Source organism: Myotis nattereri (assembly GCF_964212035.1).
Source record: "Myotis nattereri genome assembly, chromosome: 20".
In the NCBI taxonomy this organism is placed as follows: domain Eukaryota; kingdom Metazoa; phylum Chordata; class Mammalia; order Chiroptera; family Vespertilionidae; genus Myotis; species Myotis nattereri.
The window spans coordinates 3715969-3740251 of record NC_138096.1 but is presented as its reverse complement, the minus strand read 5'-3'; the positions used below and the strand labels follow the sequence as shown (position 1 = coordinate 3740251).

General features: G+C 52.4%; 2 protein-coding genes across 2 annotated transcripts in view; one reads left to right on the top strand and one right to left on the bottom strand.

The window, feature by feature from the left end:
- The window catches only part of GNPAT (glyceronephosphate O-acyltransferase), a 19063-nt gene extending 4267 nt beyond the window's left edge, over window positions 1-14796 (bottom strand). The window contains exons 1-11 of the mRNA XM_081114305.1: window positions 14499-14796; window positions 9489-9671; window positions 6033-6209; window positions 5075-5204; window positions 3732-3859; window positions 3373-3448; window positions 2765-2916; window positions 2515-2645; window positions 1673-1896; window positions 1267-1509; window positions 361-440 (exon numbers count right to left, since the gene is read on the bottom strand). Coding sequence (XP_080970431.1) covers window positions 361-440; window positions 1267-1509; window positions 1673-1896; window positions 2515-2645; window positions 2765-2916; window positions 3373-3448; window positions 3732-3859; window positions 5075-5204; window positions 6033-6209; window positions 9489-9671; window positions 14499-14576 — 1602 coding nt within the window. The 5' untranslated portion in view covers window positions 14577-14796. The remainder of the gene's footprint in view (window positions 1-360; window positions 441-1266; window positions 1510-1672; window positions 1897-2514; window positions 2646-2764; window positions 2917-3372; window positions 3449-3731; window positions 3860-5074; window positions 5205-6032; window positions 6210-9488; window positions 9672-14498) is intronic.
- Window positions 14347-24283, top strand: FSAF1 (40S small subunit processome assembly factor 1). Its single transcript, XM_081114318.1, has 7 exons — window positions 14347-15016; window positions 16614-16957; window positions 20434-20490; window positions 21222-21317; window positions 21434-21520; window positions 22497-22549; window positions 23661-24283. The coding sequence occupies exons 1-7, from the start codon at window positions 14932-14934 to the stop codon at window positions 23797-23799; spliced, it is 861 nt and encodes a 286-aa protein (XP_080970444.1). The 5' UTR covers window positions 14347-14931; the 3' UTR covers window positions 23800-24283.

Sequence of the window (24283 nt, the reverse complement as noted above, 5' to 3'; positions counted from 1 at the left end):
CCTGGTCCCTCACCAGCTGCTGCCCTGCCAGGCAGGACCACACTCTCTGCTCTTAAAGCCAAAGGCCCCCTCACGCCAACAGCTGTTACCAGGAACATGCGTGCTGGTTGGTAAACTTTCAGCAAGCTCGAGTTGATTGATTTGCTGTAGCTGCACTAACCGTTCAAAGAATGACCCTCTTTGTTCCAAATAATCCCCAAGTTATTGATAAATTTAACCCAGAATCAAACTGGAGCTGGCTGACTTGTGAGCGTCCTGTCCCCTTTAAGCCGAAGGGAGGGAAGACCCATCTGTGACGGGGCCCGGCCTCCCCAGGACTCGCACTCTGCCCGGGCTCGCTCCTTGGCGGCAAAGACGTACCTTCACTGCGTTTCCCGGAAGGAAGATGAACTCGTCCGACAGGACATCACGCAGGAAGCGGAAGGAGCAGTAGACGTCCTCTGGAAAGGGATTCGTTGCAGAAAATCACCACCTGGGAGTGGCGAGGAGTCCAGGACACTCCGAACGCAGCTTCCGAGGCACGTTCCCGCCTCTCGGGGATGAGAGGTGAGGCCCCAACAAAAGCGGCCACCAACCCCATCTGTGCCCGAGAGCCAGCTGCCGCCCGCACTTTCAATGGTGACTCTAAACGGCAACCAAGCCTCCCATCCAGGACCGGGGCACCTCGTCCTGCTGAGGGCCATGCGGAGATTAACATCATTCTCAGGCCACACAAACTCATCCGCTGAAGTCAGCCCGTCGTTTGGTCAGACGTGTCATCAACCGCCCGTGCGGCCTTGGCAGGGCCAGACCAGAGGATCTCACAGGCCTGCCCAGCCCCCGGCAGGACGTCCCCACCCCTGCTCCAGGCAGTCAGTCTGGGCTGAGCAAGAAGCCCCACTGCTAAGACACGAGGGACCGTCCCTTTACCGACCCCGGCAGAGGAGAGAGACGGTTTCTTCATCCCTCTACGCCCCTGGTTCCACCCTTCGCACACACTAACAGAGGACTCTCTCTTGTTCTCCTGACACGTAGCGCCACCTGCCCGCCACCCAGAGACGTCCTGTCTGCTGTGCTGTGAGCGGGCTCAGGTCCCTTCCAAGTCCCCAGCTCCAGGCAGACGGGCATGTATTTAGGGACAAACCTAACTTCCGCGTGCACGGCCCGCTCCGGGCTGGGGTGTGGGCTGCACAGGTGGGAGGAGGGGTATGAGGCCCAGTGCTGCTCCCTACACAGCACGGAAGGGCCAGGCCTCCGCCCCGGTTCCAGACCACATTCCCGAGTTACCTTTCCTGCCCCCACCAGCCACCTGCAGCGCCAGAGCCACCAAGGAGGGCCGGACGAAGACGTTAAGCAGCTGGTTCCTGTAGGCCGAGCACATGAGCAGCGTGATGTGCTGGCAGATGAGGCCGTCCACCACCTCCGAGTCCCTGGCGTCCACTTTCAGAACCACGCGGTCCCTGTCGAGGCTGACGATGTTGGAGTGCAGGAGGAGGCTGGACTGGATCACCTCCTCAGCGGGTTCATTGTCTACACACAGGACAGTTGGTTCAGGCCAACGGCAAAACGCGGGCGGGGTCCCTGCTGGGAGCCTCAGGCCTGCGAGGCAGCGGTGCTGGGGGCCTGGCCTGTGGATTCCAAGGCCAGGTGCTGGCGTGAGGTTCTAGCAGCCGAGCAATGACCCCCTACGTACCGGGCCACATGAGGAAGCCCCCGAAGGCCAGGGTTAAGCCCTTCAGCCACAGCGTCTTCTCCATCAGGGCGTCGAAGTCCATGGCCGGCCGGTGCTGCAGCAGGAGGGTGGCCACCAGGACCCACGGGCTCAGCACCAGGTTCTGGATCTGCAGGAGCTGCATCCTGTAGGCGACCTCAGTGACAAAGGCTTGCGTGTCCTCCGACTGCTTCTGAGGGATGTACCTACAAGGCAGAGACAACCAGTTACAGACAAAAACTCACCCCCATTCGTGATCCAGTCACACTCAGCACACCCTGTGCGGGCCCACCGGGTCCATCCATTCACTGGCTGGCACCCCTGTAGCTCTCCCCACTTTGAGTTAGTTGGGTGCTGGCTCCTCTGAGAAGAGCAAACAGTCTGCCTGCGTATTTGACATATACATCCTACAGCTAATCGTTTCTGCCAAGCATATAATTCTTCTTTAATTGAGGCTTTCCACTTCCCCGATGTGTGACCTCAAATAACCACGTTCCAGTCCTAGAAGTAGTCGAGAACCACAATTCAGCCCGGCCGGTGTGGCTCAGCGGCTGAATGTTGGCCCAGGAACCAAGAGGTCGCCGGCTCAATTCCCGGTCAGGGCACAGGCCCAGGTTGCGGGCTCCAATCTCAGGAGGGGGCGTGCAGGAGGCAGCCGATCCATGATGTTCCTCTCTTAGTGGCATTTCTCTCTCTCTATCCTTCTCCCTTCCTCTCTCTCTCTAAAAAATCAATAAAAAGATATTTTTTTAAAAAGTCACAATTCACACTTCCAGCTTTTCATCCCTATTTCTAACTCGGTTATGAAAACACCGATCTTGCACCTTGGGACCAGGTTATACGGGCTTCGGCTCAACCTCCCAGCTGCCAGAGATCGAAGCGACACGGGGTCTCCGAAGTATACGTGGATGCTGCCGAAGTTTTCCGAGAGAATCCTCCTGGCTTTCAGCAATCCCTAACAGCATCGCAACAGGGGGAAGAAAACCAAAGAAGCAAATGAGGAAACTGGTTGAGCTGTAAATGAGCATTTCCCCTAACTCCCAATAAACGCAGGCGCGCCCATCCTTTACGTACGGTCGTAGATTCCTTTGGCTTGGGCACCCCTAAAAGCTCATACACATAAAGGGTTTCTTCCAATATCTTATCGTAACTGATGCTAATTGGAACAAGGTAGGTGTCAAAAACTTCTCTTTTGAAAAAAGGTTCCATCACAATATTCAGCAGACCTGCAAGCAGAGGGAGACGTGGCCTTCAGGTATGTACATCCCGGTTTGCAAGCACGGCACGCGCACAGGAAGACACTGTGCACAGGACACACTGAGCCCGTAAATACAAGCAGTTACGCTTAAAGAGTTCCGCTCATAAAGAAAACAGCATCTTGCAAAAAAAGCGCCAAGGCCCGGCCGGTGTGGCTCAATGGCTGAGCATTGACCTATGAACCAGGTCACGGTTCGATTCCCGGTCAGGGCACAGGCCCGGGTTGTGGGCTCGATCCCCAGTGTGGGGCGTGCAGGAGGCAGCTGATCCATGATTCTCTCTCATCATTGATGTTTCTCTCTCTCTCTCTCCCTTCCTCTCAAAGTGTCAAGTGCTACTTCGCAGCTGCACTGACACCCCCCCCCCCCCCCGCCTCTGGCTCTGGGTGTGTCTTCTTCCTCCTCCTCCGCCTGCGAGCGACCTACCAAATTTAGGAGTCAGAGTCTTGGCGGAGCGGCTTCTTGTCCCTTCGAGGAAAAATTCAACAGGAGCATAACCATTCTTTAAAGAGAAAACACAAACAAACAAAACAAAACACAGAGCCCATTGCCTACGCTCAAAGGATCGAGGCTTCTCTGCTTCCTCCCCATCTCCCGCCCCGGACACTGCTCACGGGGAAGCTCCAACACAGCCGCCGGAGCAGCCAGGCTGCCGGGCTCCGCGCGCTCCTCCGGGAGGAACACGGCTCAGCGCCCATCCGGGCGTCAGGGACTTAACCGAGGGCTCGCAGGGGACTTCGGCGAGAAGGAAGCAGCTGGAGCACCCGGCGACTGTCTGCATTTACCCGCAACATGGTTTTGACGTATTCGGAGAACACGGCCCAGTAGAGTCTGTTGCCGCCGAAGGTGCGCCGCATGAAGAAGGCGCCCGACATGCGCAGCAGCTCCCCGATCATCTTCATCCCCAGGAAGTCTAGAGGGGGAGGGGCCAGCACTGACTGCAGAGCCTGGGACGGTCCATAAAGACCTAACTCATGCTCTGCTAAGGAGGATCTCATGGACGTAAGACTCTCCTGTGACCTTCAGGATTGTCACTTCTGAGATCAAAGTCCCCAAGAAGAGACATCTCCTGGAATGATGGGAAGGAGGGACTGTGTGGGCAGGTGCCTGCTGGGAGGGAACCTTGCACCCTCCATGAACCTCAGGGTTCACCATCAGACCAGCTGGAGCGGGAGAGGGGTGGGGTGGGGGGACTTTTTTCCTGCCAAGGGCCACGTGGATATTTATAACATCATTCGCAGGCCATGCACAATTATCCACTTAAACAGCCTGCTGCCCGGCCAGCGTGGCTCAGTGGTTGAGCGTCGACCTATGAACCAGGAGGTCACAGTTCGATTTCTGGTCAGGGCACATGCCTGGGTTGCAGGCTCGATCCCCAGTGTGAGGCCGATCAATGATTCTCTCTCATCACTGACGTTTCTCTCTCTCTCCCTTCCTCTCTGAAATCAATAAAATAATATATTTTAAAAAATCAGCTGCTATATTTGGTCAAACATTTAATTACCTCCCCATGATGCATTGGCGGGGCCAGACCAAATGATTTCTCGGGCCTTACACAGCCCACGAGCCGGACGTCGCCCACCCCTGAGCCAGAGGCAGAGGGCAACGGCAGGCCACGTGCCAACTGCAGCAACGTCATCAGACCGACTTCTTCAGTCTGCACCACTGCTGACCTTGGCAGGCCAGCATGTGTGCACAGGCCCTGGACAGCCAGGCCAACAAGCTCTCCCTCCGCAGTGGACCATCCGGCAAACACCCACCGTCTTTAATGAAGAAGCCAGGCTAAGGCGAGGAGTTCTGGCATCAGTTTACAGGCGCCCTTTCATTTTCCCTGATTTTCAAATCACTTCCTCACATGTCCATAGACGAAATGCGTTTAAAGTGCTGAAGTCCCAGCCGTATTTCTCCCCACTGTTTACCGCCTTTATTACCAGCCGTATATGTTTAAACCCCAGCTTCCCTGGCTACCCTGAGAGAGCGTAAACACATAACTTATTTGCCTTCGCAATCCTACTTTTGGGACCCCATCCTCCAGGAATGAAAGCACTGGTATAAAAATCTGTGGTTGGGATCATTCCAGCGCACGTTTTAATCTTTACAATCGAAGAAAGGAGAGAAGCGCACGCACCCATCCCCGCCGCGATGACTGGGACCGGCAGGTCATAGTTGTACAGGAGGAAAGACAGCATCAGGAAGTCAATGTAGCTTCGGTGGCTGGGCAGCAGGACAACCGGGTGCTCCTGGATGGCTCGCTGTAGCTTTAAAATACATAAATGAGACGCTTTGAATCATTTCAGTGTTCACGTTATTAAAGTCACACCTCACGTCAGAACCCGGGAGGATGTGCACGTGGATGGAGGGGAGACTGATAGATACTGCGTCTGCCTCCCCTCCTACACACACCACACGTGTTTGAGTTCTAGGTAACCTCACCCAGTGCAAGGATATGGAGAAGGTAAACTTTGATGGATCATAAAGTAACACTGACGATCGCTAACTTATATTAGGCGGGCACCGTATTAAGCATTGTACATAGTAAGCATGTTACACACATTGTTTAATGCCAGGTATTTGTGAAGAGCCCTAAGTAGGACCGGCTGAGGGAAGGAGATTTGAGATCAGGGAAGGCATGGCCCACCAGCTGCCCTGGCCCAGGCACAGTGCCACCGTTCTTGGGCAGAGACCTGGCAATGAGTGAGCGATCTGAAGAGTCACAGGAGGAAACACTTGAGTGGACAGAATCCTCAGAGGCAGCCGATGGATGCTTCTCTCTCATCAATGTTCCTCTCTCCCTCCCCCCCCCTCTCAAATCAATAAAAACATATTTAAAAAACAAATTAAAAAATATAATCTTTATAGGAAAGTGTCTCCTTACAGGAAAAAGCAAACTATTAAGTAACGGAAGTGACGGAATTAGAAAACTCACCATCTGGCACTCACCACACACCACCGTGCGGAGAGCCGAGCCCTGCGCCAGGGGACGCCTGCCGGCCCGGCCTGCCCACTGAGTGCAGGTGAGAAGCCGCGGAGCTGCCCAGACAGGGAGGGGCGAAGGAGAGAGGGCTGTTTCAACCAGAAATACTCACTTTCTGAATACCTTCTTCATTGACACACACTTTGGAGTAAATCTGTTTAAATATTTTGCTCAGGGCAAAGGCAAAAAACCGGATGGCTCCCAGACGCAGCTTGTGGCTCATTTCATCCAAGATCTGGCACGCTTCCTCGCGGAGGGCGTCCTGGGACTGGAGGGGCTCCTTGGAGAGCTGGAGGGGAGAGAAGCGGGGATGCGTTTCTGGAAAAAGGAGCCACAGCTCTTTTATTCACACCAGGTCCACACGGCTGATGCTGAGAACTCAAAATTAGTACGTTTCTCCTTCATGTAGGCGGACATTGTATATTTTCCAACGAAACACAAGTGGATAAATGATCTTTAGACAACTTCACAGACTAGGAACTCACAGGGAATCGGCCTTCCTCACAGGGAATGGCATGTGAGACAGGAGGCCAGCCCCCTCTCATCAGGTGTGTTACCAGCTTCCCCCAGGAGCCGCGGCCCTAAACACAGGGCATGGCGCCTTTCAGTGACTGCCCGATGCCACGACCAGGTCACGGCCAAGGTAGAGACAAGACTACACGGAAGCCCCATCGCACCACCTCAGATACACGGGACCTGCTACAGATCCCGACTATCAGAGACGATCAGTGAGCTCCACGCGCCTTCACTCCCACGGCAGAGCAATCTTCTGGTAACGAGAACAAAATGCTGGCGCTGTGCGAGCCCGGCCAGGGCCTGGAGACGAGCGAGTCCGTTTCTGTCCTCGGGGAAGCCAAACTGAATCCTTCGAGCCGCCCCCAAACAGGCGCTTTGAAAAGGAGGGAAGTCTGTGTGTTAGCTGATGGCTACCCAGAATGCTCTGCTTCGGGTGAGGAACAGAAGACCAGGGAGTGGGATGTTGGGTCCCCAAGTCACATGCAGTGAAGAACACCTTATCTTTTTCCAACACTATGGTGAAGTTACTACAACATAAAAATAGCCTTTTTAAAAAAAATAGATTTTGAGTCAGAGAGAGAAACATTGATTTGGTGCACCTATTTATGCATTCATTATAGCTTCTTGTATGTGCCCTGACCGGGGATTGAACCCACAATCTTGGCGTATTAGGACAAGGTTCTAACCAACTGAGCTACCCGACCAGGGCAACATTAGCCGTTTTAACATAAGTGATAAAATAAAAAAGCAATCCTGTGGCCTTCAGCACCTTCACCAATGCTGTGCAATCATCCTCTATCTCATCCCATACCTTCTCTTCTTTGAGGGCTGACTCAATGCAACAGGCCCAAGAGTGTGGAACCAGGATAAACGTTTCCTTTTAACCTGTATTCCTCTCTTTTCCTCTGAGAGGGGTGCAGCAAGAAAGGTTTAGTAACACAGTCAGGAGAGAACTCACACTGAATATAAATGGACTGAGACGTAACGAACAGGAGGCTGGGGAGTAGAGAGTAGCCACAGAGAGAACAGCTGAAAAGTTTGAATGAGAAGAGAGAGGAGCCGGCCGGTGTGGCTCAGTAGTTGAATGTCGACCTATGAACCAGGAGGTCAGGGTTCAATTCCCGGTTAAGGGCACCTGCCGGGTTTCGGGCTCAATCCTCAGTGTGGGGTGTGCAGGAAGCAGCCGATCAATCATTCTCTCTCATCATTGATGTTTCTATCTCTCTTCCCCTCTCCCTTCTTCTCTGAAATCAATAAAATAATGAAAAGAAAAAAAAAAAAGAGGGAAGAAGAGAGGAAAAACGCTCTTCCAAGTTGGAAAGCCTTCAACTTGTTTTATTTTTTTTACAATCATCCCAGTTTTTAAAATTATGATACAAATATACATAATATAAAATTTGCCATTGCAATCACTTTCAAGTGTAAGTTCAGTGGCCCTGGACCTGTCTATAGACTGAAGGGAAGGGGCTGATGAGAATGAAAGGGTTCAGAGAGAGGACAGGGAGCGGCCGCGGTCAGTCTGTCCCAAACAGAACTCAGCTCCTCTCCACCCCTCCCTCCCCTGGCTGTGAAGCCTTCTTCCCTTCCCTTAATAACGTCTACTTTACCTCTCAAATGTCTTTGTTGTCTAAAAGCCTTTGTACATTTTTGATCAGGGAAAGGGCAATCTCAATGTCAACTTGTCACCTAATCATAAACTTGAACTTACAGGACTCACTTCCCTACAGATCCTGCACCTACTGACTTTGACGACATAACTTAAAATGCAAACAGCCCTTCCGTTCCCTAGGGTTATGTGTTTAAAGAATAAACAGAATCCCTTGCACTAGCCAACACTGGTACTTGGCGAGGACAGAAACAAAACAAGGCCAAGAGCATTGCAACTCAGTAGCCCAAACATCATTGCAACCAAGTTGCAGGCACCAACTAAAAAATGGCAGATGCAACGGCTTAAGGTGTCTACACTTTGAGCATCATGAGCAGATTTCTTATCTCTATTTTTAGCAAGGTATGTTTCTAAAATATAAACAATCGCACCAACTCCAGATGGAAATCCTTCAATGGCTTTGCACAGCTTCTAATTCCGCTCCGAGGTTTGCACGCCCTCCACGCCAGAGGCCCTGCTTCCCTCTCCAGCCTCAGTTCTCACCATGGCCCCTTCTCTGCTTCTGTGGTCGGTCATGTTAATCCACCTTCAGTGCTGCAAATACGCGTGTTCTCTGGTCCTTAAAGCAAGCGGGTGGTTCCCAAACGGCCACCCTTTGAAATGGACCGGGCTTCCTTAAAGACTGCCGATGGCTGGCTCCTTCCCGACCTCCTGGTGTAGCTGGTACGGGGTGGGGCTGACGCACAGGGATTCTTAGAGCTCCCAAGTGAGGTTTGAAAACCACGGGGAAAGTTATTGCTCTGTTAGAAATACTCCTTTCACCCGGTTCACCTGGAAAACTCCTAATCCTCTTCCAGGCCTCATTTTAAAAAATCTCTAACTCCCTACACAAAACTAGCTTCCCCCCAACAGGTGGCCCTGCAGTGCGCCCACCAGCGAATCTTGTATCAAAGTTGATGATACAACTGTCCTCAGACCCCATCAGACTGCACACTTCAGAGGCAGGAACCCTGCTCCAGTCGCTCATGGCTAGACCCCGTGTCTAGGACAGAGGCTCACACACGTTCTGGCTATGGTATACATTTGATGAATGTGCTGAATGTAGCTAAACCTAAAAAGATACATTAGGCCCAGCCCAGCCAGCGTGGCTCAGTGGTTGAGTGTGGCCCTAGGAACCAGGAGGTTGCGGTTAGATTCCAGGTCAGGGCACGTGCCCGGGTGCGGGCTCCATCCCCAGTCGGGGGCGTGCAGGAGGCAACTGATCCGTGATTCTCTCTCGTCATTGATGTTTCTCTCTATCCCCCTCCCCCTTCCTCTCTGAAATCGATAAAAATATATTTTTAAAAAAGATACATTAAAGATAGCCAAATAAATTCATAGCATCAAGAAGAGGAAGAACTTGTTGACCAGGAGCAAACCGGGCTGCGTGGAAGAGGACTCACTTACCTGCTTGATGACGTAGTAAACCTCTTCGGAGTTGAGAACACTATACTTAATATCGTTTGGCGTGCATGGAACAAGCCCCTTATACAGGAGAGGGGTGTAGCACTTCATGGCAAACTTCAGGTCACTGACATGCCTCCTTTCCTCTAACATATCTTCAAACTCATCCCACTTTTTGAGCTCCTTCTGTGGACAAGGTAAAGGAAAGAAAGTCATGCACATCCTGTATAATAAGTCAGGACAGATTAGGGACTGTACTTGTAAAGCTTTATTTCTGTCCCATTTGTATTCTGTGACATGTGACAAGAGCAGAGTGAACGAATGTTAGATCTTCATATTCCAAGAAAAAATGTAAATAGGACCAATAAATTGATATTGAATTATCATGTTTTATTTTATCTTTTAAATTTTTTTTAATTGATTTTAGAGAGAATGGAGGGGGATAGAGAGAGAGAAACAAAGATATCAGAGAGAAACATCCATTGGCCGCCTCCTGCATGCTCCCCGCTGGGGATCGAGCCTACAACCTGGGCATGAGCCCTGATGGGAATCCAACTGTGACCTCCTGGTTCATAGGCTGACACTCCACTGAGCCACGCTGGCCAGGCTATTTTTTAACAGGATTTATTTAATTGTAAATATATAACTTAATCTTTAATATTTTTTGAATCCTCACCCGAGGATATGTTTATTAATTTTTATAGAGACAGGAAAGGGAAGAAGGGGGCGGGGGGGGGGAGTGGGGGAGAGACAAGCATCAATCAGTGGCCTCTCATACATGCCCGACGAAGGATCGAACCTTCCAACCAGGTATGTACCCCGATGGGAAGCAAGCCCGCAGCCTTTCGGTGCATGGGATGATGCTCCAGCTGACTACCTGGCCAGGGCTTACTCTTTAATTTTTAATAATGGCTGCGTTTTAACATGGGGCTTGCAAGCTTCATGAAAATTTAACGATCAGCTCTGACAGCAAGTACAAGACTACAGACTCCGGCTGCCAGCACTGGAAACGAAATACTCTGAGGACAATGGGATAGAGTAACTAATGAAAAGGGGTGGGAGTGCTACTCGAGATTGAATGGCTGGGGAAGTCCTCTCTGGGGAGGAGAGCTTTGTGCTGGGACCGCAATAATAAAAGTAGCAGCGGCTGCCCGTCTGGTGATGTGGTGTCTTATAGCACATTGTAAGCAGTCGAGATTTTTCATTCAGAGTCTAACAGGAAGCCATAGTTTGGGTGACGGGTGCGCCAGCGATCCCCCACCCCCAGCCTCCTTTGCATCTGTGGTCTCACTGCAAGACTTCACCAGGCCAGTGGCTTAGGATACAACCTACTTGGGATGGTTGCCAAGCCTACATGTTTAGACCAGCCCTTCCTCTTTGCTCGGCTCCCGTATTTCTAACTCTATTCGGATGTCTCCCAAGCCCCTTGTGATGGATCTGGTCCATAACGTAATAATCCACAAATTAAAAATCATTAACTTTGCCCTGGCTGGTTTGGCGCAGTGGACAGAGCGTCGGCCTGCGGACTGAAGGGTCACAGGTTCGATGCCAGTCAAGGGCACATGCCTGGGTTGCAGGCCCGATCCCCAGTAGGGGGTGTGCAGGAGGCAGCCGATCGATGATTCTCTCTTATCATTGATGTTTCTCTCTCTCCCTTCCTCTCTGAAATCAATAAAAAAATGTATTTTTTAAAAATCATTAACTTTGCCTCCCCCAGCTCAAACTGAAAACAACCTCAATTACACCCTGACCAAACCTGCTCCGTCCGCATCTCCTATCTGCGAAAGGCATCTCATCCACCCAGTTGCCCAATCACAGAAACCAGGAGTCAACCTGAGTCTGCCTCCTCTTCCTTAGCCACCCCTTCTGCTGCCCTCCATACCCCACAGGCGGCCCATCGCCCTCTCCCCACACTCACTGCCACTGACACTCGGGCTGTCTTCCCTCCTCTGTCCTGGCCCATGTCCAGGATCCTGGCATCAAATTCCCTCCCCAGCCAGCCTCTCCTTCTACAGCCTCCACTTAAGTGAAGTAGGAGAGGTTATTCATCCAGATAATCATGGCAGAAACCAAGCAGTTCTCTTAGACCTTCCACGTACTAATGTGATCCCCTTAAATGGTGCCCAGTGAAGTTCAGATTTCAGCCGCAAGGGTGGGTAAACACGACACATGAAATCCCTTTGGGAAATGTAGACTGCCTACCTCCCGGCCTTCATTTCTCTGGCCCCCTCTATTCCAGCCTTCCCTGACCCCTTGGTTCTTACATGGATGCCTAGCACAGGCTTCCTCTCCCTCATCCCCCTTCACATCTCAAAAACTCAGCGCAGGGTCACCTTCTCTGGTCCCAGACAGGTCAGGGGCTCCTTCTCTCACTCCCACAAGGCATTGCGCATGTTTCCACCACTGCCCTTGTTCCACTTCGTTGCAACTATTTGTTTACTTTCATGACTTCCTTTGAAGTCCTGAAAGGCGAGGGCTTGCTCTTTAACTTCTGTGTCTTGAACACTGAGAAGAATGACTAAGGACTGTTTGTTGCAATCAGCAATATCTCAAGTATCTCGAATACCACTCTCAGATTAGATAGCACATTGCACAAGCACAGGACAGGCCTGAAATAGGAATAGTAAGAAAAAGCTCAGGCCAAAACCGGTTTGGCTCAGTGGATAGAGCGTCGGCCTGGGGACTGGAAGGTCCCAGGTTCGATTCCGGTCAGGGGCATGTACCTGGGTTGCGGGCACATCCCCGGTGGGAGATGTGCAGGAGGCAGCTGATCGATGTTTCTCTCTCATCGATGTTTCTAACTCTCTATCTCTTTCCCTTCCTCTCTGTAAAAAATCAATAAAATATGTTTAAAAAAAAAAAAAAAAGAAAAGAAAAAGCTCAGGATATCAGGAGAGGAAAACTATGTAATCACAAGACATGTGCAGCGTCCGTCCGAGGAGACAGCTCATATACAACTGCCTAGTCATTCACATGAAAAGTTGAGAAAAGTCAGTAAAGAACCATTGGTGAATGGGGAAGTAAAGGCCCAACTCTCTCCTGTAATATAGGAAACTAGAGGCCCAGTGCACCAATTTGTGCACGGGTTGGTTCCGATAGGGTGGAGGGGCCGATCAAGGGCTGGGTCAGCCGGGGGCAGGGGCTGCGGGCAGTTGGCCGGCTGAACACCGGGTCGAACTCCTGGTCGAGGGCACAATTTGCATATTAGGCTTTTATTATATAGGAGGATTGTACTCAAGTCACAAGCCAGTTAGGACTGAAAAAGGGACCTACGCCTGTCAGAGCCACACCGCAACCCTCTTTCTACACTCCTTAGGGACTCCCACAGGGGCAGCAGTTAGAGGTCAGATATTCCCACCACACACCTGGCGGGTGGGAAGGCCATGAGGAGGGTCCTTGCAGTGACGAGCCTGGGAGAAATGGACCGCTACCACCAACGAAGAGCTCCTAGCTCTGCCATGAGATGGGCATTTCCTCTTGTTCCAAAGAATGCTGATCTCCCAACCGGAAGGCAGCCACATACACACACATACCCTCTTTTGAAGTTGTGGATTTTTGTTTGTTTGTTTGTTTATCTTGCTTTTTTCTGTTTTCCCTGTTTGACCTTCTCAAACAAATTAACATTATATTTAAGTCAGACTGACACTAACTGCTAGGACAAGCATGGTGGCAAACCTTTTAAATGCCCTCTTTTATTTCCTCCTAAAGTAGATAAAAATGAATCTACTGTTTTAAAAACACACACACACAATCCATTACGCCAGGATTATGCAACCCCGAGCGCTACAGAGCTCTCGTGACAATGGTGAGTGACCAGTAAACGTTTTGTTGGCATAAAAAGACCTGATAAAATCAGGAGACAGAGAGAGGCAGTTGGGGGAGAAGAGGCGAGTTGGAGAGAGGCTGGGTGGCAAAGGGACTTGTGGGAAAAGTACAATGACAAAAACAGGCCATAAAAACCTCCAGAAGTTCCAAATCTCCTTAGATTTGTTCTAATCAACAAAATGAATTGACCGACAAAATAAGACCCGAAGCAGGGAAGACATGGAACCGACTGACATACCTTGATGTGGGGCTGGGGGGTCGAGAAGAGATAAACCAGAGAACTTTATATACTTATATGGGCACAGCCCATGGACCCGGGCAATAAATAGGGTGGTGAAGACCTGGGGGGGGGGGGGAATGAAGGGGGAAATGGGAGATATCTGTAATACCAGCAACAATAAAAAATATATTAAAGCCCAGCCGGCCTGGCCCAGTGGTTGAGTGTCAACCTATGAACCAGGAGGTCAGGGTTCGATTCCCTATCGGGGCACAGGCCCGGGTTGCAGGCTCCATCCCCAGTGGGGGGGCGTGCAGGGGGCAGCCGATCCATGTTTCTCTCTCCCTCTCCCTTCCTCTCTGAAATCAATAAAAATGTAAACACACACACACACACACACACACACACACACACGTGTGCATGTATTAAAAAAAAAAAACTTAAATCGTAAAAACTCTCTGCCCGCTGATGAGCCCAACACTCTCCCGCCGGGAGCGCAGGCCGAGCAGAAGGACGGGGTGGGGGCCCGGGGCCTGCGGCTCAGGCTGGGTGGGCCCGCGGGTTCCTCGGCTTCGCCCAACAGGGCGCCCGCCGCGCCCTCGCCGCAGCTCCCGTTCCCACGCCTCCTGCCCGGGCCAGGCGGGGGCTTTCGGGCGGCCCCGCGGCCGGCGGAGGGGAAGGGAAGGCGCGAGAGGAAAGGAGCCGGGGGAACCGTCGCGGGGAGGAACTTGGAAAAGCGCGCACACGCACACACACACACGGGGACACACACACACACACACACACACACACACGGACACAGTGATGCTCCGTTGCCTTGGAAACCAAGGCAACCAACCAGCCCCTCCTCGGGGAAGTCGGGGCCCAGGCTCTCCAGGGCCCGGAGCGACCGCCCCGAGGAAAACGAGACGGGGAGGAGAGGGTCCTCTCTCGGGCCCGCCCGGGGCCGCCGCCTTTCCCTGGGCGCCTACCGAATACAGGAGCACGACAGCGCCGGGACGAGGGGAGCCGACGGCAAAGCTGGAGCTGGACGAGCTGGAAGAATCCATGGCGCGGCTGCCGTCCGTCCCGGGCGGGGCCTGGGATGCTGTGCTAGGCGGTGGCGGTGCTGGTGTGGCGGCTGGGGGCGGTTCTTCCGCGCGGGGCGGCCCGACCTCGCCGAGGGCGGTGGCACCCTCTGCGACCGCTGCTCGGGACCCCGGGCGCCGCCATCTTGGCCAGGACGGAAGCCGCGCGGGGCCCTGCGGCGGCGGCGCGCGCGCGCTCTCTCGCAGTGGAACCCGGAAGTGAGGGTGTGCGCGCGCGCGCGCGCGCGGCCGGCGGAACCCGGAAGTGAGGGCGCCTCGCGCGCGCAACCCGCACCCGCGGGCTCCGGGGGTCGGTCACGCGGAGCCCGACCCCGCGATGGCGCACGAGCAGGGGCGGGGGCCCTCCCCGCCTCCCTCCCGCCAGCTGCTGGACGCGGTGCTCCAGAACCTCTACGACTTTGGTGAGCGGGGGCCTCCGGGGTCCACGTGGGGAGCGAGGGGCTCGGGTCGCCGCCGGCGGGGCGGGCCTCCGCTTTCGGGGTCAGAGGTTCCCGGGAGCCGGCACCCCTCGGCGGCGCCGCAGCCTTTTCACCTTTTTTCTTTTCTTTTCACTGTTCCGGGCCCCTGGGCACCCCCGCCCCGGACTCCCCGAGCCCAGCTGACCCTCCGGCATTAGGATCGCCTGGTCCCGCGGGGGCCTCGTCCTTCCGGGCGTCCCCTCGCCGGGGGGTGGGGTGCGGGGGGTGGAAGAATGTTTTCCCAACCTTTTGTCCCCTAAATTGGCCGACCTGCGATCTCCTTCGTTTATCTCGATGGGAGGGAAGGGAAATAAAACTCCCGTTTTAATGTGGCAACCGCCTGGGACGTTGCTAGGCAGCTCCCCACGCTCTGCAGAGCTTGCCCCCGGGGAGGAGGGTGGCATCTCTCCTGCCTGCGCCAAAGAGAATCTTCAGTCATTATCGTCTTTTTAAAAAATATATGCACATTTGCATTGATTTCAGAGAGGACAGGAGAGGGAGAGAGAACATCCAGGATGAGAGGGAATCGTGGATCGGCTGCCTCCTGCACGCCCCACACTGGGGACCTGCAACCCGGGCCCGTGCCCTGACCGGGAATCGAACCTCCTGGTTCACAGGTCGGCGCTCAACCACTGAGCCCCGCCAGCCAGGCCGGTTCATCTTAATTCGTAACTGAAAGAAGATAGAAAAACCGTTGTTATGGGTTGGCTCAGCGAGATAGACCACCGACTCAGAACTTAAAATTAAGAACCTTTATTAAGCTGGCCAGCTGACCACAGCGCCTATCTCCCCCTCTGGGAGCTTCGGAGCATGTGGCCGAGATCAAGGGTGCAGTATGATCCTTTATAGCAAAACAGTGTTAGAAAAAAATGCAAAGCATTCCATTAGCTGTTTCTTGGAAGTTCACAGAAAGTTCATAAGCCTGGAGGGGGGGGGGTAAACAGAGTCACACCTGGCTGGAGCATATCATAACACATTGTTTTTCTAAGACAATCTAGCAATTTTTCTTGTATGGTTCCTAACCCTGACACAGTCCTCCATACGTCAGTCGCCCCTCCCAGCACATTCAATTTCTCATGTCCCATTTCCTCCCCTTAGCACACTCTGTAACATTCTGTAACCCTTCCATGCCGCAGTCCCTCACCCTAGCACACTATAATGCTCACCTATAACCCTAGAAAGTGTGAAAAAGAAACACTGGCTGACATTTTGAGTTACAAAGCGTGAGCCAGCGTGGGTCCGCTTCCGGGACTGTTGCCATGATGGCTTAGGAACAGCCAAGGTGAAGACTAAAATGACCAGCTCATGAGAGAGTCACACATACTGTTACCCCGGTTGAGCATCGTCCCCTGTGGCGTGTCGGATTCTCTAAATGGTGCAAATGCAACCCTCTTTGAAGAAAAACAAGTTTGTTTTTTTTCTTTGTAGGTAGATCCACATGTTTGTGGCGATGTATATCTATACGTGCATTCACATGATTTGATATGGGCAGTCGCTAAAAATAAAAATGTCCTTTTCCTTCTTGTGGTCGAGCAAACAGGCGAGACAGACGATGAAGCGGAACAGAAAAGGATCCGAAGGAAAAAGGAAAACAAGAAGAGAGCTGCGGGGACCCCCGTGGCCTTGGGGGCCGAGCCCGCTCCCCCACCTGGTGCTCCTGTAAGAGGCCCGAGGAAGAAGGCTTCGAGCTTCTTCTCGGAGCTCCGGGAAGAGCTGCGGTGTGCCCCCTCCGTGCCCCCCCCGGAGGCCCCTGCAGGCCCACAAGCCCCCCGGGCGGCGGCATCGCCCTCTCCCCTGAACAGGAGGGAGCCGGTGGAGGTGGTGGAATTCCACAGCAGGAGTAAGAAAAGGAAACAGCGGCCGGATCAAGACGAGAACGCCCAGGTAATGAGCCGGTTAGTTTGTGTGTCTGGGAGGGAAACTCTGATATTGTGGAACGGGGTGACTATCTTTATAGGCGGTGTCAGGGGCCCCCAAGACCACACCCTAACCTGGGGGACTTGCCGAAAGCACGCACGGGACTCAGCATGCAGTCACTGTCATGGTTATGTTTTTACTGATTTTTTTTTTTTTTTGAGAAAGAGGAAGGGAGAGAAAGAGAGAGAAATATCGATGAGATAGAAACATTGATCAGCTGCCTCCTGCACGCCCCACACTGGGGATCAAGCCCACAACCTGGGCACGTCCCCTGACCGGGAATCGAACCAGCAACCTCTTGGTTCATGGGACGACGCTCAATCCACTGAGCCACACTAGCCGGGCATATCAGAGTTATGATTTATTGCAGCAAAAGGATACGGAGTAGAATGGGCAAGGGGAACAGGTACCTGGGTAGACTGGAGGAACCCAGGCGCAGTGCCCAGGGGTCCCCTCCCCGGGGAGCTGCCTGGGATGTGCTGACTGTCCCCAGCAGTGAAAAGCAGCTTGAGTTTACTGAGCAGCAATCTCTCTTAGACAATTGGTAAGTCTCGCTTGAAATTCAGTCCGTGGGAGAGGTATGGTTGCTCAGCCAGACTTGGCCACCATTTGTTTAGCCTTTTACCCTTTACCAATGTCTAACTGGCAAAGGAAGTTCCTAATCCTGCCCACGTATAGAGTAGGGACCACAGAAGTAGTTTGACAGGAATAGTAGGTAAGAGATCGCTTATCCATTCATTTATTTACCCACAAATAACTGAGTGCCTGCTCTTGGGCAGACCCAGGAGATCAGCAGGAAATGAGGTGCAGTCCTTTGCTCTCTGGGAGTGAACCGTCTGCTGGTGGAGGCAGGCGAACCCCAGGAAAACGAACAATATCACGAAACAGAGTTACAAACGCTCTGAAGGAAGGATGTAGGTCCGAGGACGTGACATCAGACCGACTGCCCTGTGAAAGGCTTTTGTGACAGGAGCCAGACGAGTCCTTGAGGCAGAGGGAAGGCTGTGTGGCAAGGACCCCGAGGTGCGGAAAGGCCCGCTGGGTCTGGAAGCTGGAAGGCCAGAGGGAGTAGGACGGAGGGGAGGTGTGAGCTTGGGAAAGGCAGCTGCCCAGCCCCTGCCAGGTCCCGCAGGTGACGGCGAGGCCCTCAGGTTTTAGTGCCAAGTGCATGCGATGCCACCAAAGAAGTTTAAGCACAGGCATGAGGTGAATTGTAACTTAAAAAGATCACTCACTCTGGCCCTGGCCGGCGTGGCCCAGTGGATAGAGCGTCAGCCTGCGGACTGAAGGGTCCCGGGTTTGATTCTGGTGAAGGGCACAGGCCCGGGTTGTGGGCTCGATCCCCAGTGCGGCGGGTGCAGGAGGCGGCCGATCCATGATTCTCTCTCATCACTGATGTTTCTCTCTCTCTCCCCCTCTCCCTTCCTCTCTGAAATCAAAGAAAAGATCACTGTGCCCCCTGCCCAGTAAGTGGGTTACAGGTCGGCTCGTCGGCTCCGTCTAACGAGGCAGGAGGGGACTGAGGCCGGACTTCCTGCAGGGGTCCCCATCCAGTGGAGTGGCCTGGGCTTGGGATTCGAGGAGCGAGTGGCAGGCCCACTCTAAAGGGCCTTGCCGCACTGCCAGGGGTGAACAGTAACGGCGCTTCTCAGGAAGTGTCATTTATAGTTTAAAATGGTCCGAGTGTTGTTTGGCCCTTCCGGCCATGTCTTCGTGCCCTTTCTCCACCCCTCACGTCCGTCCATCACTGCCCCGTTCATGAACCTTAGCCTCTTCTGTGGCCTACGTAGAAAAGGGTAAGGAAACCATAAGAGAAGTAATCGCCTGGCTGGTGTGGCTCGGTTGAGCATCGTCCCTTACGACTCGGGGTCATTGGATTGATTCCCGGTCAGGGCACAGGCCTGGGTTGTGGGCTCGATCCCCAGTAGGGGGCATGCAGGAGGCAGCCGATCCATGTTTCTCTCAAGTCAATAAAAACATATTAGCAAAAAATGTACTAGAACAGTGCACTGAGAACGGAAGGGATCTTGGCTCCTATGGCTGGACTGAGGTCCAGGTAGGCTGCTTTTGAGCATACGATGGACTGCTCATGTTTGCTGGGTGCTTACTATTTACTAAAAGTGGTTATTATATTCATTAGCTAATGCATTATCTCACAGTTGATGGCACCTATCTGCCTTTTAATGTTTTTTTTTTTTTTATTAAGGTATTACAAATGTGTCCTCATCCCCCCCACTAACCCACAACCTCCCCCCACACACAAACTCATACCTGTCTGCCTTTTAAATCGTCGGCCTGCATTCAGACAGTAACCCCACAGTCTCAAACCTGTCGTTCCAAAACCCCAGAACATTCGACATCACAAGTTAGTGGGGCATTTTTTAAGTTTGGTACAGAATTATTTGGCAGCTAAAACTGACCTGAACTGATCTGAGGCTTAAGAATTATTTTTGTTTATTCATTTGGCATGAATATTCATAGATGCTACAGAAATACGAACGAATGTGCTTAAGTATGGATTGTTGTCTGGGATCCCACTGGACGTGGTGTATAATCTGCAGAATCCTCACAGCATTACCTCTCGGAGACGTAAAAGCTTGGGAATTTTCTGTGGATGTGAGGTCCGCGCCAGAGCTCATGTTCAGGCCTAAGGCCTCCTGGCGTGAAAGCTGTGTTCCCAGCTACTGCACTAGAGAGACGGACTGTCGGTTAGCCTGGGCTCTCTGTCCTTGGATTAACTCGAGTGCATTTTCCAGCACCTTCACAGGCAGAACGTTTTCCCAAGTTATTGCCCCGGGTTCTCCGTGCCCTCATGACCTCCACTGTTTCCAGATCACTCCCTTGGCCTTGACCCTGAAACCCTCCCATCTCCAGGTCACCCTTAGTGGTCTACACCCTGTTCTTTTTTTTTTTTAAACTCTTATTTTTTTAATATATTTTTATTGATTTTTTACAGAAAGGCAGGGAGAGGGATAGAGAGTAAGAAACATCAGTGAGAGAGAAACATCGATCAGCCACCTCCTGCACACTCCCCACTGGGGATGTGCCCGCAGCCAAGGTACATGCCCTTGGCCGGAATCGAACCCTGGACCCTTCAGTCCGCAGGCCGACGCTCTATCCACTGAGCCACACCGGTCAGGGCTCCACCCTGTTCTTTAGTAGGTCCCACGTCAGCTGCCTGTTGGGAAGAAAGTCATCTAGTTGAAGTGGTTTATACTCAAGAAGACATGCCAAGTCTATCAAGACACGTAAAGCCACTGCGTCTCTGAAGCATAAGTAGGTCTTAATCAGGATCCTGTGCAGCATGCCTGTGTCATCGTTTGGCATCTAGGCATCTGGGCCCAGCTTCAAGGCCTTTTAAAACATGTCCACTCCGTCGGTGCTAGAGATTATAATGATGTGGTAACAGATGATCTTAATAAGACTTGTTTTTCCCTTTTCAGACCAAAACTGGTATCCTGGAGAAAGATGTGAATATACAAGAATTTAACTTAGAAAAGGTATGTGTTTTGAAATTGCTAATTTTTCCATCTTTATGCTACCAAAAACGATGGCTGTTAACACGTCCGGGGGTTGGGGGAATGGCTCAGCACGTCACTGCACCCACTCGCTTGAAAACCGCCCGTTCATCTGAAACAAGATGGTTTTCTGTCGCAACACCGGTGCTGCAGCGGAGAGCAGGAGAAGCAGGGATGCGCGAGTTCTGTGATGATAAACCAGGCTTCAAACTCGTGTGAGAAAAAAGACAGGAGCAAGTAGTTCAGCTGCTAAGAGTAGGTATAGGTGACTTTCCCTCTTCTTTCTAAATTATCTTTTAATGAAAGAAAAAAAACCCACACAGATCTGTGTTTAAAGCTGCTGTTAGTGGTTTCTAAGTCTAAGTAGGGATGCTTGGGGAGGGACCTCTAAGTGGAAATCACTGCCTCCGAGGGTGGCGGGAGTGGTGGAGCCTCAGAGAGCTGCAGGCTCTGTATTCACTGCTCCTGTCCCTCCTTCGTGCAGAGAGCACGCTTTGCCTCTGCTGTCCTCATTAAACCCGGGATGGTGTCGGGAGGGGGCGGCCACTGCAGGAGACCCACGCAGCTCCTTGAACCATCACAGCGTCTTGTGGGCTTTCGTCGCTGAGTATCTGGCGCCAGCTCGTGGTCTCCAGAACACATCCCCGATGGGCGTGGCTTTCTCCTGGGGAGTTTGTGGGGAGCACTTGGGTCTGATTCTGCTTTGTCCCCAGGCTCGGCTGGAGGTGCACCGGTTTGGGATCACGGGCTACGGAAAAGGGAAGGAGAGAGTTCTGGAACGGGAGCGTGCGGTCATGCTGGGCGCACAGGTGAGGGACTGCTTGGCCTCCTGTCACCAGACAGGACGCGGCCAGCCGGGGCAAGGGATGCTGGGAAATGGGTGCAGAATACAAAGTGATGACGTGTCCCTTTTCTTCCATTGCAGCCTCCCAAGAAGAGTTACGTGAATTACAAGGTTTTGCAGGAGCAGATCAAAGAGAAAAAGGCAGCCAAGGAAGAGGAAAAGAGAATGGTAGGTGTCATGGCCTTCCCTTCATTAAAGCCAGAACAGAAAGGTGGTGGCCATTTGTCACAATGGTTGCTGGGCCCAGCTGCTTGGAAAGGTCTGGACCAGCGGTTCTCAACCTGTGGGTCGCAACCCCTTTGGCAGTCGAATGACCCTTTCACAGGGGCCGCCTACGACCATCCTGCATATCAGATATTTACATGACGATTCATAGCAGTAGCAACATTAAATTATGAAGTAGCAACGAAAAATAATTTTATGGTTGGGTCACAACATGAGGAACTGTATTTAAAGGGCCAGAGGTTGAGAACCACTGGTCTAGACCACTTCCTCAGGTCAGCAGCGTTTTGTAATGCAGCCAAGTGATCTGGTGTATTTGCATGGCGGTTTGCTTGAAGCCACAAACTCCTGTTCAGATCCTGTCAGCTGCGTTCATCGATTTCCTGTACTCGGTTCTTTTGTATTTTGTGTTGGTCAGTGCACGGGGGCTTTGAAACCGCACACGGGATGGGTGTTCCACTCCTTTTCATCTGAAATGGAGAGTGGACTTTTTTTTAATAGCTTTTGCATTTACTCTCTTTTTTTAAAAATATATTTTTATTGATTTCAGAGAGGAAGGGAGAGGGAGAAAGGGAGGTAGAAAATCAATGATGAGAGAGAATCATTGACCGGCTGCCTCCTGCACACCCCACACTGGGGATTGAGCCCGCAACCTGGGCATGCGCCCCGACAGGAATCGAACCTTCAGCCTGCAGGCTGACGCTCTCCACTGAGCCAAACCAGCCAGGGCGGAAGAGTGGACATTTCTGTCGTCAGTCTTCTCTGGAATGGCCTTCCATGTTCTCAAAAGTGTTTTAGGAAGAAACTTTGAGTCTTTTTTTAATGTGTCTACTCAAAAAGCATTAAGATAATAGCATCTTGGCTTTTGATCACAGACCTCTTGCTATGTCTGATGTATATATTGTCTCAAATTCTGAAACAGGCCCAGGACACAGACATTTTCAAGAAAAAGAAGAGGAAAGGGCAGGAGGACAGGTGAGTGACACCACACGGCGGGAGGGCGGACGGCGTGGGGAAGCTGTGGCTGAGTTTTGGGGATAAGCCGGGGGTCGCTGGGGGTCCAGCCTGTCCCAGGGCTCCCCTGTGAGGGGAAGGCAGGACTGAGTCAGCTGCCCACCTCAAGCAGCGACCTCAGGACTGGATCGGGAGCCTTCTCCAGTCTCCTGTTTCCAAAGATCCGCACCTGCAAGCGGCCAGTGGAAACGCTGAGGTTGGCATTTCCAACAGAGACTTCTGTCCCCTGTCCCCTGCGGGTGTGACCGCGCCCCAGTCCCGTGGGGAGTGGCTGGCTTCCAGGCAGAGCGCCGTGATCTAATAACTGATACTGATGGTGTTGCTTATGGGTGTTTCTTAGCTTTTGTTCTAGTGCCTTTTCTCCCCCTCCCCCCCCCTTCTGTTTCAAAATTGGCTCCTGTTATCTCAACCTCTTTCTTGGGCTCCAGCGAACTCGCCCTCGCCTTCAGCTGGCATGTGTCCTGGCCGTGCCAGGCATGTAGGCAGCTTAGGTGTGCAGCCATGAGCACCTGGAGGGCATCCCTGCCCTCGAGGCCCTGACACTGTGGTGAGGGAAACAAACCAAAACATACAGCAGACAGTGCAGGGTGCCAAGCTGGCATCTCCGCTCCGCTCCGCCCCGTGAGAGGTTGAGAGGCAGCGTTGTGAAATAAGATGCCTGGGGGCAGGCCGGATGCCGTCCAAGAAGGTGACAGGGAGGTGACACCTGGGGGAAGAGGCGGGACAGCTGGAAAGCTCAAGTGGAAGGAACCAGTCCAGAGACCCTGCGGCCGTTGGCGTGTCTCAGGGACCAGGGAAGACCATGGAGGCGGGGCTTTGCGGGAGCCATCATGTGGTCTGGCCAGTGGTGCCGCGACCCTCTGAGCCTGCCTCTAAACCAGCAGTTCTCAACCTGTGGGTCGCGACTCTTTCAGAGGGGTCGCCTAAGACCATCGGAAAACACATATGTAATTACATATTGTTTTTGTGATGAATCACTATGCTTTAATGATGTTCAATTTGTAACAATGACATTGGGGGTCACCACAACATGAGGAACTGTACTAAAGGGTCGCTCTCTCTTTAAACGTAGGAAATCTAAGAAGAAGAAAGCAGCTCCCAGCATTTTGTCAAGTGGACGGATTGGCCAGGTTGGAAAATTCAAAAATGGGACATTGATCCTGAGCCACGTCGACATCAGGAAGATAAACTCGTCCCGCGTGGCTAAGTGAGCTGCTGCCGAGCCAGAGGGACGGGAAGCCCTGTACTGAGGCTGGGCCGGCCGGACTCCAGATCGTTACTTATTTCCTGCTTCGTGACTGTTCTTTGGGGGAAAATCAGAGAGGACCAGGAAAGCTTCTGGGCTCTGTGTCTGCGGGGCCACGTCGGGCCAACCACCCGCTGTGCGCATGTGAAGTGAACCTGGCGGAAGACGTTTAATTTTCCCAGCGCGTCACTCGAGTGTCACTGTCACTAGTGTTTTGTGCATTTGCTCGTAAGAAGATTTCTCAGGAATGTGCTGATTTGTAAGGGCTGATAATTAGCTCTCAATCGCCATTTAATTTTCTAAAAACGACTCGATGTCACTGTATCGTGAAAGCTAACAATGTGGTCATTTGTCAAGTTATTTTGTGGGAAAAGCAGCTTCCATGTTCAGGCTCAAGTGTATAAAGTCTACTTCACAGGAAGGGACGTAAATAAAATTCACCCTTTGGG

Coding starts and splice junctions, on each gene's coding strand:
- FSAF1 (XM_081114318.1), top strand. CDS start 14,932: ATGGCGCACGAGCAGGGGCGGGGGCCCTCCCCGCCTCCCTCCCGCCAG. Junction 15,017..16,613: donor CCAGAACCTCTACGACTTTG/GTGAGCGGGGGC, acceptor TCGAGCAAACAG/GCGAGACAGACGATGAAGCG. Junction 21,318..21,433: donor CGGTCATGCTGGGCGCACAG/GTGAGGGACTGC, acceptor CTTCCATTGCAG/CCTCCCAAGAAGAGTTACGT.